At 39.9% G+C, this 18,146-nt stretch overlaps 1 protein-coding gene across 3 annotated transcripts; it reads right to left on the bottom strand.

The window, feature by feature from the left end:
* Positions 1–590: 590 nt before the first annotated feature.
* SRSF3 (serine and arginine rich splicing factor 3) lies at positions 591–6,491 on the bottom strand. 3 transcript variants are annotated; one of them, XR_014174951.1, is made up of 6 exons: positions 6,326–6,491; positions 5,369–5,576; positions 4,575–4,709; positions 2,567–2,605; positions 1,542–1,871; positions 591–1,343 (listed from the first exon to the last, which is right to left on the bottom strand). XR_014174951.1 is itself a non-coding variant. In XM_081948022.1 (6 exons), exons 2-6 carry the CDS (start codon positions 5,572–5,574, stop codon positions 1,316–1,318), a joined length of 495 nt encoding a protein of 164 aa, XP_081804148.1. In that variant the 5' UTR covers positions 5,575–5,576; positions 6,326–6,491; the 3' UTR covers positions 591–1,315. The 3 variants fall into 3 exon arrangements, 1 of the variants encoding a protein (XP_081804148.1); XR_014174952.1 differs by having other exon boundaries at positions 6,393–6,484; XM_081948022.1 differs by having other exon boundaries at positions 1,542–1,628.
* Between the last annotated feature and the right edge of the window lie 11,655 nt (positions 6,492–18,146).

Below are 18,146 nucleotides of genomic sequence, written 5' to 3' on the forward strand. Positions count from 1 at the left end.
CACAATGGGCTACTAAAAGGTGAGCTGTGCATGGAATGTTTTATGTCTGATATAACTTGGCAGAGTATATTAAATCTTATTAAGTTCCTATTTGATACCCTTTGAAAACCATTAAACATTTAGGATCTTTACATTATTTTTTAAAAACATAAGAAATTAAAACAGATTTATTTCCATTGGCATGGATTTAATTTAAATGCATGAGACCAATAAATATCTGGGTACAAAATCAATGTATATTTTGGCATTCAAATCGCAAACCATCAAAGGCGTATGTGGATAAATATTGCATGCAATATTTAGGGGGAATTTTAAACCTCTGTAAATGTAAGAAAAATAATTTTTGTATTAATTTTTACTTGCAGGGCTGCAAGCTAACTTTTGTTATTAAAGCTTGAATTTTTTATTACTCAAATACAAGAGTAATGGAAGACAGCATGCTAAGCCAAACAGCACTAGTGTTTGCTTGGAAGTTAAGTTTGAATGTGCCTTCAAACTATTAAACATATTTTAATTACACTATACCTAAGTCAACTTACATGTTTTATTTTGCACGAATGGTTGTCAAGATACAAGAGTTAAATCCTTAGAACGATTTGTAACAAAAACTTTAATCTCCAAGAGTTTACAGTGACAAGACAACGTATGCACAATGAGGAAAATTTCTATCTACAATGTACCCTTATCCATATGTACTTATCCAAATTAAGTTAATTACAAATGTTTTAGCAGTGGTGCTCTACAGAAAAAGGTGTAATAGTTAATTTGAATTTTGCACAATAATGGCAATTCTGGCATAAATCAGAACTCAAGACAGATTTAGAAAAAGGCTAGCTACAAGTTTTGTCTTCTTGTTTGCCATTAGTTTATTCTGGTCAATTAAGCCTCCACATTTCATACTGCAGAGATTGTCCATTCACAATTATAGCAAATATTCATGATTTACAAGTCTATGTGTTAATTTATTTTTAGTTGTTTTTTTGCAGATTCTAGAAAATGACCCAGCAGACTATGAACATTTGCTGCTGTAGGTTTCTTGAAGATTTGTTTACCTCTGCAAGGTAACTGGCTAACGTTAAAATAGTTTATGCTTAAGGGTACAATGTAGAACAAGTTTATTACACTTTGAATGATCTGCTCAAAACCATATACATTTTCACAACTATTACATGTCACCTGTTACAAAAAAAGAAATTGACAGCTAAAACATTTTTAAAATGCACCAAGCTTTATGAGGTCTTAAACAAAACAATGTTCTGTACATACTGTCTTCAGACCAAAATGTGACTTCCTGTACACCATTCTTCCTGAAGTTCTATTTCCTGTCATTTGACCTGGAACGGCTGGAGTATACACAAATGATTTAGATAAACAACGATAAATGAATATATTTCGATATAATGTAAATATTATAAAAGTTTAATTTACATTTGAATATTTGACTTGGCCTGTATATGGTCAAGCAATTTTTATGGACGATACATTGTATTTTAACATATTTTTAATCAGTCCAGTATTTGAATGTGTCCATATATTCTTACCTACGAGATCTGGAAAATGAACGGGACGGCTTATGATTTCTCTCCCTTGAGAGTGATCTCTCTCTCCTTCTATCTCTAGAAAGGGACCTGTAAAGGAAATAGTATCATAAAGTTAGTTGCATCAAAAATCAGGTTCCAAAACAGCGTCCCCCACCCCCACCTTTTGAGCACCAGGGACCAATTCTGTGGAGAGGTTTTTCCATGGATCAGAGGGGGCGTGGTTTTGCACGTCGCCTGCATCCCGCAAAAGGGGCTTTGCTTGTTTGCACAGCCAATTTCTGGCATGCCGTGGCCCGGTGTCGGTCCAAAGACCAGGGATTGGGACTTGTTCTAGAAGATAAGTATTTATCAGTCTCAAATAGAAAGAGTGTGCTAAATATTTTCAATTAACACTTGTGGCTGATGTATACATATACTGTTCTAGTGATTTAGAGCTGTGATATATTAAGCTCTATTAATGCTTTAGATTCATGCTTGGCAATCCCTAATAGATTCCATATGAATATTTAGTACCAGAAAGGATGACTTCAGAATAAACTGTGAATAAAGTATTCAGCAAAAAATTAACAATTCAATTTAGATCTTTGGCAAGATATCTTATTCTGAAGCCTCCCAATTCAAATTTTCCCTCAACAAATTAAAAAAAAATAGAAAAGATCAGTTTAAAAGATCGTTTAAAAACTATTAAATTATATTCAGCCATGTCCTTCCATTCTGTACAGTTTTTCTCAACTTTGGCCACTTCAAAGGATGTGGATTTCAACTCCCAGAATTCCAGTGTCAGCAAGCTGCCTGGGTAGTTCTGGGATGTCAAATCCACGTATCTTGAGATTGTTGTGCTTGAGAAACACTGATCTAAATGAATGGACCATTAGTGCATTACAGTCCCCATTCCCAAATCTACAAAAGTAAGTCTGTTTGCATGACTTACTGAATTTGTGAAACATTTTCATGACACAGGGAATGTTTCTTTGCATCTATGTGTTAAATACTTTGGCAAGGCATAATCAGCCTCAACAATTTACCTGCTACGACTACGGGAAAAACTCCTCCTCCGTGGAGATCTGCAATCAAAAAAGAAAGCTGAGTCTTTTCATCATTTCAACACAACTGAGGTGAGGTAATTCCCAACTTGTCAAGTCACTGTTGGGCCCAGTGAATGTGCCAAGATAAATGGCACCCATCGTCCAGCAAAATGGAAAGATTCAGGCATTAAAAAGACTCAGCGTGATCAGCATGTTTCCAGCCATGAGTTTGTTTTAACTAATACCATGTCATAGCAAACCTGTCTCCAATGCAGCACTTCCATCTCAACTAAATCCACTGCCTAAAAGACTACACCAAAGTCCCACAAATAGTTCCAAAATTGGTATAACTAGTGTTTTGGAACCCATGCAAGGCAGAGTACCAAGTGAAAGACTAACGCACACAGTGACAATGACTAATTAGAGCTGCATCTGTGAATGTAATTTTTAACATGTCATAGTGTGTTTAGTCTAAAGAACCTTAGCTTGCCCAGTTTATCCCATAAAGTAATTGTTCTGAAATAGTTAGTAAAACAATTTAAAGGTGAAAGGAGGTGGCAGTTTTTTTGCAAGGAAAACCAAAGTTAGCAATTAAGTTTGCCCAACTCACATGCAAATATACTGCAGCTTAGTTATTTATATTAGAATCCTTAACACCCTTAAAAGTTTTATTCAAGCAACATATGTATGTTACCACGAAATTATGCACAGCCAGCCTTTGATTGAGAAAAAATAATTACTTATAAGCCGCTTACTCCTTATTTTAACCAGCAGTAAACTGTATAAGCAGGAAAAACTTACTAGTTTTTGGTTTCAACAAGCTAGAAATGGTGAGGTGAGGCTGCCGGACTGACTGCCAAGAAGAATTTGCTGAAAAGGTTTTGCCAGATGTTGCGTTGTATTTAGTTGGTTGGCGAAGGGGGTGTTGTGGATTTTTCCTGCTTTTTTGTTAGCCGAAGGCTGCTGCTGTAGTTGTTGTGAAGACATTTGGTAAATAAACAGCTGAGCTGATTGGCCAGGAATGTGTGGGCGGTCGAGGTGGCTGCTGCCGATTTGGTTAAGGTTGGAGAGAAGGCTGAGAGAAACAGCATGCTCGGGAACCAAAGGGCGGTGCAACCTGACGACTGGCCATGCCTGGGTCATGTGAAACGACACCAGCCAAGCTGAATGGGGCGCGCTGGTCACATGACGCTGAAAGGGCTAGTTGACTGGCTAATGCAGACTCAGAGGGTGGTGAGAAGAGACATGATGGTGACTCTGTAACGGGTTCATTTTTATTAATAAATGGACCAAAAAGCATAAAAAAATGAAAAACAAGCCATCAGTACAACCATCTAGCAGCTAACAAATGCTCCTATTGTGTTCTACAGTGAAAGGGAACAGGTTTCATTATTTTGTATGGACTTTATTCATCTGCAATAGGTTGAGATCAGCCCTTGCAGAAATCAGGTTTTAAGTACTGAAATGAGTATTTAACACTTCATCAATTATCCAGGTCAGAGGATGCATTACCAAGCATTCTGCTTTTGTTTGGGGAATTCATAACTGCGGAATTCAAATGAGGCAATAATATTTCAACAGACTTAATACAGTCAAAATTTAGCTGAGTAACTTATTCATTGCTTCAGAATCCATAAAACAGTTGCCTGCTTAGCATCACTTGTGCTAAAGGAAAAGCAAACTGAGTGAAAAAATCCAAGCTGTTGTATGTAATGTTTATCAACAATGAAGCAAAAAAAAAAAAAAAAGCTGAAGTACTGGGACGAAAAAGGGAAGTGACTAGATGAATATACCTCAGAAGAAAAGATGATAATCCACGTTAGAGGATACTATCAACTGGTACAAGTACCCAAGGACAGAAGCCAGTGCTCAATAAAGTGTATCCCTCTAACATCTGCTTAATGCTTTAGAATTTGGTGATTTGATAGACAGTGCAGGTTTTGAAAAGTCTATTTTGCCAAAATGGTAATACTGCCAACATCATTAATAGTTATTTCATCCTGGATACCTGCGGCGAGGTGGAGGACTTCTCCTACGATAGTCATCTCGAGGTCGTCTACCCCACGAGGGAGGTGGGCCACGGTTCCGACTGCGTTTTTCACCATTGGACAGCTCCACCCTGACACGACAGCCACACAATGTTCTGGGAAAGATCATGATTGATATTAATAGATTTAAGTCAAACAACTTACGGACATGTGCTCTTACAGTTTCCTACACTAGGAGACAAGGAAGTTTTTCAATATTTTAGACAATTCCTATCCTTACAGCCAGTGGTCAGAATAATCTGAACACTGAAATCTTGCAAATCAATCTATTCCCTTTGTTTTATTGCTCACATACAAGCTATTTAATTATTGCAGAATGCCAACAGTACAAATACAAAAATCCAAAATGTTATTTTTTATTCACCTTTCTGTTTTCAGAATAAAGGCTAATACTTAAAGAAATTAATATGGAAATATAATTGGCAGTAATATGGTTGGATTGAATCATTATTCCTTAGCATTAAGAATGCTTTTTAAATGCTAAATCAAAATACCAAATGATATAACATTTCAGTATTTCTAAAATCTGGTAACCATGAAAAAAAAGCATATCTTTTAAGTTGCTTTCAAATTAAAATCTTCCCAAGCTAACAATTCATACATTGATCAATACTTAGAACTACCTGCAAAAATTCCTTTACTTCAAATCCTTTTAAAGGAACATTTTAACATGTTGGTTTTTTCCTTATTCATTCCATTCTTAAAAATCAGAATGCTCACTTGGAGGTTTTCCAAGAAAATCATAAAAGTTTACCTCCCATCTAGTTCTCTCACTGCATCGGCAGCATCCCGTGGATCTTCAAATTCAACAAAAGCAAAACCAGGGGGATTTCGAGCCACCCAGACGCTCCTCAAAGGTCCATAGTAGCCAAAAGCTCGTTCCAATTCAGTCTTGTTGCCATTGTTCCCAAGGTTTCCTACATAAACCTTGCAGTCCAGCGGACACGAATCGCGATGCATCTCTGAAATTCATGCAAAAATGGTAATCAATATGGGCAAAAATGACAATCATAGCCGAAGGTATTCCACCTGCCGTTTATCAAACAAGACAATCTTATAAATCGCACACGGCTTTATTACAGATAACGCTAACGTTTTTTTAAAAAAAACTGTTGTGAACAATCAGCTTCCTAGTTCACAAAGGTTCACATTTATCGAAAAAAAATGCTCTGATGTCAGAAACCTATTCTGATGCAAGTTGAAATCCGAAAATGATCTGAAGGTAATTAACTAACTCAATATAAAATCAGGAAGGTAAACCAGCAGCGACGTTTCCCCTTTTTGTTACATTTCTCCCCCCAATTGCTGCTGTGCAAAGTGCATATACCACCACATACTCGGGGAAAGCCTTTCCTCAGGTAGGAAGACGAGCACACCCGTTAAATAAACCTCGTGTTCGTCCGCAAGGGAAACATTACACGTAGAAAATGGCGCGCCCTTTTTTAACCGCTTTTACCGTAATAGATTACGCTACGAGTCCCTCACAATCTCCGTCTCCTTTGACTATCCCCCCGTTCACCTCGGGTGTGAGTACAGTAAAAAAAAAAAAACCAACAGCCCATCAGTCCATCTTCTCTCCCACACGTACGCGATCAATCCCTGGATCGCAGTACCTTTGACGCTATTCCGATCACACAAAATGGCGGCGGCTCTTTGTCCGCTAATACAACCGCGAGGCCTTCTACGCCGACTCAACCCCCCTTTCCCTCACCGGTTTCCTGGCCAGGAGTGTAAAAGACTCCCGGGAGCGGCTGCCAATCTTTCCCTTCTTCGCCTACCCTACGTCTTCCTGCAGCCCCGTAAGCGCGGTCGGAGTCGCTTGTTTTCCCGCCAAGACTCGATTCCACTGTCCCTTTTACTTCTCCCCCACTGGACAAAATGGCGGATGGCGCCTCCACGCCCTGAGTTTATATACCGCCTGCTCAACCGGCACGTGACCATAACATTCGCCAATAGCAAGACGCCTCCCTGATGATTGACTTTCTCCAGCGCCCTACCCATTTCCCGGTGCACAGCTCAGACTGAGAGTGCTGGTCTGAGGACACAGCCGGTTCGCCATAGCAACCGTTATTGTAGCCGCAAGGAAGTGGCGAGGGAGGGAAAGGAAGGAATAGGTGGTCCCGACAGTGTAGCTATGGAGGCCTGGGATGGAGCGACGATTAGATCGGGCGTGTTTTGCGCTAAGCGTTTTCTTGCGATGCATGAAGGCTCAAAGAGAGGGTTGGGGTTTTTTTTCCAGGCACTCCATACTTTCTGGGGAATAGTTATGTCCCAGTTGATGGATATCAGGACTATGTAACTACGAACCGCATTGTGTTGAAGAAAAAGGGGGTTGGGGGAGTTATGTTTATCCAGAACCTGACTTTCCAAACCTTGTAATGTTACAGCTTTGTTTCGGATACTGTTGATTTAGCGCTGAATGAAAATCACTTCGTTCTACATACTTTTTAAAAATTATACCTTGCAACCGAAAATTACTTTTAAATAAGGAAAACAATGGTTAATAATACATAATTTCTCGTTTCCTGACTATATTGCTAACTGGCCAAATAGCTTGCTCCTATGTATATTTAATTTAGTTTTTATTGGTTTTACTGTTTTTATTATTTTAAAATGTTTAATATATGTTTTGAATTGTAAGCTGCTCAGAGTCATTGATAAGAGCAACTACAGAAATTGAACAAAAAAAATAAAAATAAATATTTGGTGCTAATGATTTAACGTATTTGAACTCTAATCAGAATATGAAAACAATTTCAGGGATCAAAACACCCAGTTAAAGCAAAGCGTTCATGCAATTTTCAGTGGAACCACCTTGCTCTGGTTATCTTTGGATTAAGATGACATGAAAAGAAGCTAAAATAATAATTTAAAATTTTAAATAATTTACTTTTGTGCCAACGGACTCCTAGCAGAAAAGAAGCAACAAATGTTCCCAAATGGAAGCTTTGATGATTTGTAAGGAAAGGGGCCTCTGGGACCATGCCAAGTGCACGGGTGGGGTAGTGAAGAAGGAGACACACATGCTGGGAGAAGTGACAAAGTGGGGAAAGTCCAATTTATGAGGAGTTGTGACAGTTGAGGGTTTGGACTATTGCATCAATAGGATTTCTCTACCTTTTCCATGGTGAACTCTGCCTTGGATTCTGTAAAACAAAACTATTTCATCCGACAACAGTAAATCCTGCAGTACACAACTTAATGTTGACGTTTTTCCTGCAGTACACAATGTTGAAATTTTTCCTGCAGTACACAAATTAATGTTGAAGTTTTTCTTGTAGTACACAACTTAATGTTGAAGTTTTTCCTGCGGTACACAATGTTGAAGTTTTTCCTGTAGTACACAACTTAATGTTGAAGGCTGATGCCAAGGTATTTCTACATCTGAATAGTCAATATGCAGATTTAAAACCCCACCCCAGTCCTTTCTCTTTTTGCCTGATGCATTTGTTAAAGGCCAAACATGCAACAGGTCAGTGGGGTATACTGCTTTGTTTTTTTGGCAAGATACAAACTCCTGTCTCCAAATCCAAAATATCACAGCAGGCCACTGGAAGACATTACAGTAGTCCTTGACTTACAATAAGTTAATTTTAACTTATTTTAAATGTATTGTCTTTTAAATTCGGTTTGTTTTTTTGGATATGGATTTAAATTTTTTTTAACTTTTGGGATGTGTGTTTTTTAATGTTGTACGCCGCTCTGAGTCCTTTTGGAGAAGGGTGGCATATAAATACAAACAAACAAACAAACAAACAATAGTTCATTTAGTGACTGTTCGAAGTTACTCCACCATTGAAAAAAATGACATGACCATTCTTCGCACTTATAACCATTGTGCATCCTCATGGTCACACGATCAAAATTCAGAAATTTGGGAACTGACCCCTATTTATAACAGTTGCAATGTGTCAGGATCATGTGATCACCTCTTGCAACATGACAAGTGAAATCAATGGGGAAGCCAGATTCATTTAACAATCGTATTATTAACTGCAGTGATTCACTTAACAATTGTGGCAAGATAGATTGTAAAATGGGGCAAAATTCACTTAACAAATGTTTAGCTTAGCAACAAATTTTGGGCTCAATTGTGCTCGTAAGTTGAGGACTACCTGTACTATCATTACCTACATTTATGCAACTTGCTAAATTGTGACTCATAGCTTAAAATGAGTGAGCTGATTTTATAAATTATTACATTATAAAATGTTACATTACATTATAGCAGCGGTTCTCAAATAGTGGGGCGCGCCCCCCTGGGGGGGCGCGAGGCTCCATAAAGGGGGGCGCGAAGGCTCCCTTTCCATCTGGGTGCAACAGTGGCGAAGGCGTGGGCGAGGCATAATATATGCCGCCTGGAAGTGGCAGCACTTCGGACTGTGGATTTTCATTGGAGCCGCGGGCTGGAGCTGTGCAAGAAGCCTGCTCGGGCGGGGGTGGGAGGGAGGGAAGCATGGGACCGCCCGTCTTCGCCACCGCGTAGCTCGCCTCCCCGCCAGCAGCTCCACCGCCAGCATTCCGTCTGGAAGCTCCACCGCAACAGCCGCTGTTGGGGAAGGGACAAAGGGGCGGCGGTCGCCCGATCTTGCCACCGCCACCCCTTCGCCCCTGGTAACAGCGACTGTTGTGCTGCTGCTTCCAGCTGGGATGCTGGAGGAGCTGCTGGCAGGGAGGGAGGGAAGAAGGGCAGAAGGGAGGTGGAAGGAAGGAAAGAAAAGCAGACACGCCGGAGGGAAAGAGGAAAGAAGGCAAGCAGGCAGGAAGGAGGCAGAAGGAAGGAGGGAAGAATGGAACTGGAAGGGAGGCAGGGAAGGAGGGAGGGAGAAAGGAAGGATAGGAGGATAGGGAAAGAGGAAAGAAGGCAGGCAGGCAGAAGGGAGGGAGGTGCAAGGAAGGAAGAAAGCATAGATAAGCAGGAGGGAAAGAAGGCAGGCAGGCAGGAGGAAAGAGGAAGGAGGGAACTGGAAGGGAGGCAGGGAAGGAGGGAGGGAGAAAGGAAGGATAGGAGGATAGGGAAAGAGGAAAGAAGGCAGGCAGGCAGAAGGGAGGGAGGTGCAAGGAAGGAAGGAAGCATAGATAAGCAGGAGGGAAAGAAGGCAGGCAGGCAGGAGGAAAGAGGAAGGAGGGAACTGGAAGGGAGGCAGGGAAGGAGGGAGGGAGAAAGGAAGGATAGGAGGATAGGGAAAGAGGAAAGAAGGCAGGCAGGCAGAAGGGAGGGAGGTGCAAGGAAGGAAGGAAGCATAGATAAGCAGGAGGGAAAGAAGGCAGGCAGGCAGGAGGAAAGAGGAAGGAGGGAACTGGAAGGGAGGCAGGAAGGAAGGGAAGGAGGAAGGGAGGGTGGAAGGAAGGATAGACAAGTAAGAGGGAAAGAGGAAAGAAAGCATGTGACTACGGTGGGAGACGAGGAAAGACCGGTGTGCTATGTTATGCAGAGGTGTACTTATAACAATTTTATAGACAAATGATACTATTTACAGTCGCGCGGGGGGGGGGGGCGAAATGTTTTCTTCTTCCTAGGGGGGGCATGACAGAAAATAATTGAGAAGCACTGCATTATAGCATGTTTTTGAACATCCTGTAGTTTCCTTTGGATCCTGTAGTTTCCTTTGGACATGTGAATGCAACAACGGAGAATACATCTGTAGTTTCCTTTGGACATGTGAATGCAACAACTGAGAATTGTTATTAATTATGATTTAGAATAACACACAAATAAATCATAACTTTTAGGTTCTATAGTTTGAGCTCTAGACCTTACCTTTGCTGTTTGAAAAACATTTCTTTTGGTTAATTTTAACTATTGTTCCAAAAAAGGCTGTGTAACTTGTAAATATCCTATGAAGGAACCTATGTGGCTGATATCTTACATATTTTGCTCTAAAATGATAGTTTGCAGCAAAGTGTATTTATTCCTCTGAAGGAATATTTTTTTTAAAAAACCGATATAAATGTGCTACTGGAATTCACAGAGGAGATGGTATAAATGGGTGGTTGTTTTTGGAGAAGTACCCTGGTGCTTCTTTTGGGATTAACTGGCTTCCACAATATAAATAGGACTTGGTTGACATATGAACAATGTCTTAGCATACCCAAATTGGTGGCAATTTGCAGTTCTTCCATGAGGATGTGTTTTTCATTTTTATGTCTTTTGGGGATTTTAAGCTTGTCTGGATTTTTTTCCCCCTTCCTAGTCTAGACACATACACTATACTGTAGCTAGTGCACTGGTGTAGTATCACTAATATCTCCATCTTTCTCCAAATGTTGATTTTCTCATGGCAACCAGATTTTGGAGAGGTCTTCCCATCCACACTAGCATTGATAATATTTTTTATCAATGTGCAAAGTGAAATGATGGGAAAAATCTGGATTATCAGTAGATGGAAGCAAATAGTCTTTTGCATCCTTCTCTATGATTAGAGTCCAACCTAATAATGGATATTCTTGCCCCCGGTCTTTAGTATACAGTGGAATACCGTATGCAAGTGAGTAGCTCAAGTATAGAATATAGTACAGTGTATATACTTTGGCCTAGTGTCATATACATGTGAACTTGTTGCACTTTGCCATCTAGCGGTGAGTTAAATAAATCTGTTTGCCTTTCTGATGATGATGATAATAGTTTTATTTTTTGCTTTCACTGTTTCCTGTGTTCAACAATTTGGATATAGGTGCCCTACTTTGGATATAGCTGCCCTATTATATTTCATCATCTCCATCACAGTAGTTCCTAGTATTTTTATGATGCATAGAATTTGAAGTAATGTCTAATTATCAGGAAGATATACAAATTGTTTTAGCAGTGGGCCATTCTCAAATCACATTGTATTCAACACAAGGTTATTCAACCGTGTCATTTAATAATACCATTTTCTTTCTTGCTTACTTGGTCAATTGGGACTGTAAATAATTTATTTTTTTCATATAAAATTCTTCACTCCTGCAGTTTTTTGGGGGGATGTATTCTTTCAGTTTCACTCCCTCTAGTATCAGTTGTCAAAATAATTTACAATTATTGTTACAGGTAGTCCTTGACCTACAATCCTTCAATAGTGACCATCCAAAGTTACAATGGCAATGATAAAAAAGTGACTTTTGAATGGTCCTCACAGTCAAGTGATCAAAATTTGGATATTTGGCAACCGGAATGTATTTACAATATTTGCAATGTCCCGGGGTCATGTGATCTCCATTTGCAACGTTCCCACCCAGCTTTTGACAAGCAAAGTCAATGGGAGAAACAGTTCACTTAACAACTATGTGATTCACTTAAATACTGCAGTGAGCTGCTTAACAGTCGTGGCGAAAAAGATGGTAAAATTGCCCATGGCTCACTTAACAATCAGCTTGGTTAGTAACAGAAATTCTTGTTCTATTTGTGATTGTAAATCGAGGACTGTAATCATATTATGCTACCTTCCTTCTTTTTTTCTATTCTGCAGCCTTATCCCTATTTTTATCATCACAGCCTTCTTTGCTTGGGCACTCACATCTTGATGCCTCTCTGCCAGTAGTCTTTGCGCTTCTGGATTCATTTCTTTTAATATCTAAAGGTTTACTATGTAATTGTTGTCCTTTACCACTGTAACTATATTTAGATATCTGTAATTAAAGTAATTGACTTCTTCCTTACATTATTTGTGCTTTCATTTCTCCTGATGTCTGGTAAATAGATGCTTTTGTCTGCTCAACCACAGCAGTACTTTTATGAATAAGCAAATCCCCATGACAGCCTTTTTCTGAGAATACTCATGACACAATCTTAAAAATCCAAATATATTTATCAGCCCCAAAAAATTACTTTCTCTTTCTGAGATGTATAACACATCAAAAACATGGGTAACTTCACTGGAAAAGGTTTGCCTAATTTAAGAAGTATATTATTAAACTGAAACATGTTAAGGAGAGCATGAAAAAAGATAATGAAAGCTCTAAAAGTTAATAGCTATGGAGAGGTCTAAAAAATTGCATAATGTTAGCCAAGAAAAAATATTTTAAAAAATAGCAGCTATTGTATCTTCAGAGTGAAGGATTTTCACATTAAAGATGTGAAAGATGTGAGGGATCCTTACCATCTGCCTTGAAAGAGGCGGTGGTGAGGCCCTTACTCAAGAGGTCTTCGCTTGACCCAATGGAGCTAGCTAATTATCGTCCAGTCTCCAACCTTCCCTTTCTGGCGAAGGTTGTTGAGAATGTGGTGGCGCAGCAATTTCCACGTCACCTTGATGAATCCGACTATCTAGACCCACGCCAGTCCGGCTTCCGACCCGGACACAGCACAGAGACAGCCTTGGTCGCGTTGGTCGATGATCTCTGGAGGGCCAGAGATAGAGGTTATTCCTCTATCCTGGTCCTATTAGACCTCTCAGCGGCTTTTGATACCATCGACCATGGTATCCTACTGCGCCAGCTGGAGGGGATGGGAGTCGGAGGCACCGTTTTGCGGTGGTTCGGCTCCTACCTCTCCGGCCAGATGCAATATGTGTTGACGGGGGGGCAGAGATCGACCCTGAGGCCACTCTCTTGTGGAGTGCCGCAGGGGTCGGTCCTCTCGCCCCTTCTGTTCAATGCATATGTGAAGCCGCTGGGCGAGATCATCCGTGGTTTTGGGGTTGAATACCATCTGTACGCTGACGACACTCAGCTGTACATTTCAACCCCGAGCCACCCCAACGGGGCTGTTGAAGTGATGTCCCGGTGTTTGGAAGCCGTCGGGGTCTGGATGGGGGACAACAGACTCAAACTCAACCCCTCCAAGACTGAGTGGCTGTGGCTACCGGCGCCTCGGTTCAGCCAGCTGACCCCATCGCTGGCCATAGGGGGCGAGCAATTGCCCCCTGTGGAACGGGCGCGCAATTTGGGCGTCCTCCTAGATGCCCGGCTGTCAATGGATGACCATGTGGCAGCCGTGGCAAGGGGGGCGTTCCACCAGGTTCGCCTGGTGCGCCAATTGCGCCCCCTTCTGGATTGAGATGCCCTACGCACAGTCACTCATGCGCTGGTGACGTCTCGCCTAGACTACTGTAACGCTCTCTACATGGGGCTTCCCTTGGGACGCGCCCGGAGACTGCAGCTAGTCCAGAACGCGGCCGCGCGGGTTGTCATGGGGAGCTCCAGATACTTCCATGTAACACCACTCCTGCGCGAGCTGCACTGGCTACCTGTAGTTTTTCGGGTGCGTTTCAAGGTTCTGATTACCATCTTTAAAGCGCTCCATGGCACAGGACCTAGTTACTTGCGGGATCGCATCCTCCCACATACATCCCTGCGGCCAATCCGCTCTCACAGGGAGGGGCTTCTCCAGGTGCCGTCCACTAGGCAATGCCAGCGGGCGGCGCCAAGGAGTAGGGCCTTCTCTGTGATGGGCCCAACCCTCTGGAATGACCTCCCCCCCGATATCAGAACCACCACAGACTTCCGCTCCTTCCGACAAAAATTGAAGACTCACCTGTTTCGATTAGCTGACCTGGCATAATTATAATTGTGACAACTGTTACCTCCTGGAAACATATTCTTACCTGGTTATTTATAGGGTACGGTTTTAAATTTAACTGATTTTAGGGTTTTTAGAACCATATTTATATTCTTCCGTACAGTTCTTTTAAATTTTTAACCTCCTCATTATGTGTATTTATATCTGTATTTATATTTGTATTTAATACTTGTTATTTGTTGTGTGGACTGTACACCGCCCCGAGTCCTTTTTGGGAGAGGGGGCGGTCTAGAAATGCGAAGAAAATAAAATAAATAAAAATAAAGATGAAGCAAATTTGGATTTTCAGATCAGAAAAATAGGATTTGAACTAATAGGTGTATAGTATTCAAAAATAAATTTTATTTAAACTATAACCTCTTTGCCAATAAAAGAGTTTGTCTCAAATAGTAGACACCCTGTCAGGGATAGTGGAGCTGTTGGTTTTCTGTTTCATTGAGAAAATGGATTTTATGGTTTTGAGGTCACAATCTAGAACTCTTTATTATTTCTGACTCTACTTAATTGCAGAAGTTGGTGATAGTTTTCTAATTCAAATTTCCATATTACAAAATAGAAACTTAATGCAAGCTTACACTATCCAAGCTTGTGGATTTTTTTTTACTTGTCAGTATTAAGGGCAATCATGTATAAGTAGAAGACATATATAACAATAAACTTTCCCTAGATAATGTTTTCCTCCATGCTAACTAGCTTTCCTTAGTCCAATCTTGTGTAGATGGAGTTTACATTTATTTTTGGTGAATCCAGCCTAAACAAAGGCACATCAAAAGTTGTTAGCAAATAGCACACACTCCAAATCACATATACATTTGTAATGTTTTGCCACTAATATTTCATGACACGTATTTTTAGTCACTCTTAAGAAGTTTTAAGAGTAACAGGTTGCTTTCTCCTTACCCTAAAATTTGCAATCACATTAAAGCTGAGAAATTAGTTCTTGAAATTCAGAATGGAGATTTTGGGGGGGATTATGACAGTTAATGCTAGCTTTAAAGAAATCTAGTCTATGTGGTTGTCAATTCTTACAGAAGGGTTACATATGAACTGTTTTACAGTACTACCAGTTACTATAACCAACTGAACCTCTGGTATACAATTTGGACTAATTTAATTGGGTTTAGGAACCCTATTATATTAAATTGTATATTTGAAAAATCAAGTTTTAAAACCATTTTATTGTCTATCCATTTAATATTTTTTCTGATGGTAATCTATATTTTCATTTGAGCCACTACAATGTACAGAAATGAACAGCAAATACTTTGCGGAGAAGCAAGACATTTTTTGCCCAGCATAGGAATCCAAAACTGGGAATCATTAGGCTTTCATTTTTGCCTGGCTGTTCTTGGTCTAATAGGAATATCACCAGTGGTGGGTTTCAATTTCATTTACTACCGGTTCACTCATGTGTGCAAGCAATGCTTCTGCTCATGCACAGAAGTGTCCAGGTGGGTGAGTGGAGCCTCCCAGCACCGCCACTACCGGTTGTCCGATCCGGGCCGAACCGGGAGCAACCCACCCCTAAATATTACCACATTGTGAAGCATCCATAATTTCTTTAGTACAGAAATTAAAAATGCTGGACAGACCCAGTCTCTGAATCTGGAACTATTTTGATCTTTCCTTGAATGCATTTTCTCAAATATAACAAAAGAGTAGCCATGGCAGTGCATTTGGCCCATGATAGAATGCATGACGTGGTCAGCATCTTCCAGTTTCTCCAGTTGACACGCAGTTGCTCAGATGAATGGAAACATAATTCTTAAAATAATTGCTGTTTTCTTTCAATTCATCTCCATTAAACGAAGGCAATCATAAAGCTGAACAGCAAATTAGATCAGATGTTTTCGACTTGACTTTATCTACTGCTGATTAGTCTGTGAACATGTAACTAGGTAGTTCTTTTTCACAAAGAAAGAATTTATCTTTATGGGTACCCTGGAAACTAAAGAGAAATAACAAAATTAACCATTTTTTTGCAAGTACCAATTTAGCCATTTTTATTTAAAAGTTTTAATTGGTTACAGTTTTTAACCTTTTCAATAAATGGCTTTTATGCCAACAGCTGACAATTGGGCTACAATATTAGAACCCTTAAGTGACGTTAAGAAGCATGATGTCAAGAAATATAAAAAATCCTATGCTACCAGGCCTGGGTTGCAAAATTAAGTTTATCACAAGATATCAAGAAGTTATGTATCCCGTACCCCTTTGCTGTCATCTATAGATTGTCTGGGGTTTGGGAACCCAGATCTGATAGCCCTATCTAAACAAAGGGAAGAAGATGAAGTTATACACATATTAATATTTATTTATTTTGTTTCTTTTTTGCCTCTTTCATTTAATAATCTGAATTTAAAATTTCATCATAAAGTGAACTTATTTACTGTGTGAAGTTAGTTTGCTTAAACATGGTTTACTATGTAAACAATGAGTGGCTACAAATTACGCTATAAACTATGGTTTACAAAGTGTAATAGCTCTCATTTTTCTCTTGCTGTCTCACATTTATTGGTACCTTTAAAAAGAACCCACTCAACTGATCAATATGCAGTGGGCAAGCCTTTGGTGGCTAGAGTCTACATGTTATAGAAGGCTGAGAGGAAGGGGGACTTCTGTGTTGTAATGAGATGGAGAGTGGCTTCTCCTTGTCTCTTGATCTAGGAAGAATAGGGCATTGCTGTTTATGTAATTTAAGTCTCATTGTGGGGCTTACACTATAATTACTCTATTTGTTCATCTCAAAATCATACTACTGATTTTCAATATTATGACAGGGGTCCATAACCCCCAGGCTGCAGCCCACTATCAGACCGTGGCCTATTCAAAACCAGGCCCCATGAGTAGGGGGCTGGCATGCACTTATACAGCTTGGTTCTCTCTCCCCCACCAGGACACCAAGCCACAAAAAGCTGGGGACCAGGGGTGAAATTCAGCAGGTTCTGGAGAACTGTTAGTGGAAACTTTGAGTAGTTCTGCGAACCGGCAAATACCACTTCTGGCTGGCCCCAGAGTGGGGAGGGAATGGGGATTTTGCAGTATCCTTCCCCTGCCATCTCTACCAAGCCAAACCCACAGAACCGGTAGTAAAATATTTGAATTTCACCACTGCTGAGGACCACTGTATTATGACACACCAAAATCTAGTAGCACAAATAATGAGAATGCAAGGGGTATGAAACTCAGAGAATATGGACTGCCTTCCCTTACTCTTAACACATGCCTTATATAGCATTCATTGATACTGATTTTGAAATACATGTCAAAAGGTGTCCAACATTTTTTTCCAGTTAATTTATTTATTAATTTTTTTATTCTCCCTTTCACTCTCACAAGGTGACTCTGGGCAGTTTACAAGTTATAAGAATAACAAGAAGAATAAAATAGAACAAGAATAATTAAAATATGAAAATATGAAAAACTACTCAGATTAACTCATTGTTAAAAACTGTACTAAAAGTACAGTTCTAAACTGTACTAAGTGAGCTAAGAGATGGATGAGATGGGGGTGAAGTCCTTCTTATTCCCATTTGACTGAATTGTGTACTCCATGATTAAAACAAAAAAAAATCACCCATGACTTGTTATTGACTCACTTATTGTACTATTTTATGATCCTATAAAAAACAATATTGCAGTATCAAATATTTGGTAATATTTCAAACTAATGATAGCCTAATGCCTCAATCACTAATAAGGGTATATAAGTATTTTTTTTCCTTCTGGATTGACTGACTTCAGACAAAACACGTATTTCATTTATAAAAGGGCAGGGGGGAAGGTCTTATGGAATATGATGCACAGCACAGCTCATACCTATTGTTCATGAGGCACAGAGTAAGTATAAAAACAGCTCTGAAGAATTATTCTGCAGTGTGGAGCAAGTTCACTGGAGTCTCAGTAGCATCAATAGACTCCATCAGGTCAGCCTGATATACTTCAGTAGAAGACATATATTGGTGAGTATTGATATAAATCATTTACAAAATTCATCAATAAGTGTTTAGTATTCTTTAAAATTTGAACTATTATC

This window comes from Natrix helvetica, assembly GCF_964273705.1.
Source record: "Natrix helvetica genome assembly, chromosome: 3".
Lineage (NCBI taxonomy): Eukaryota > Metazoa > Chordata > Lepidosauria > Squamata > Natricidae > Natrix > Natrix helvetica.

Bases quoted from the DNA above. Each gene is read 5' to 3' on its own strand.
- SRSF3 (XM_081948022.1), bottom strand. From the start codon at position 5,574: ATGCATCGCGATTCGTGTCCGCTGGACTGCAAGGTTTATGTAGGAAAC. The intron at 4,710-5,368 runs GTAAACTTTTAT...GATCTTTCCCAG, and splicing joins GTGAGAGAACTAGATGGGAG to AACATTGTGTGGCTGTCGTG. The intron at 2,606-4,574 runs GTATCCAGGATG...TTTTGATTGCAG, and splicing joins AGTCCTCCACCTCGCCGCAG to ATCTCCACGGAGGAGGAGTT.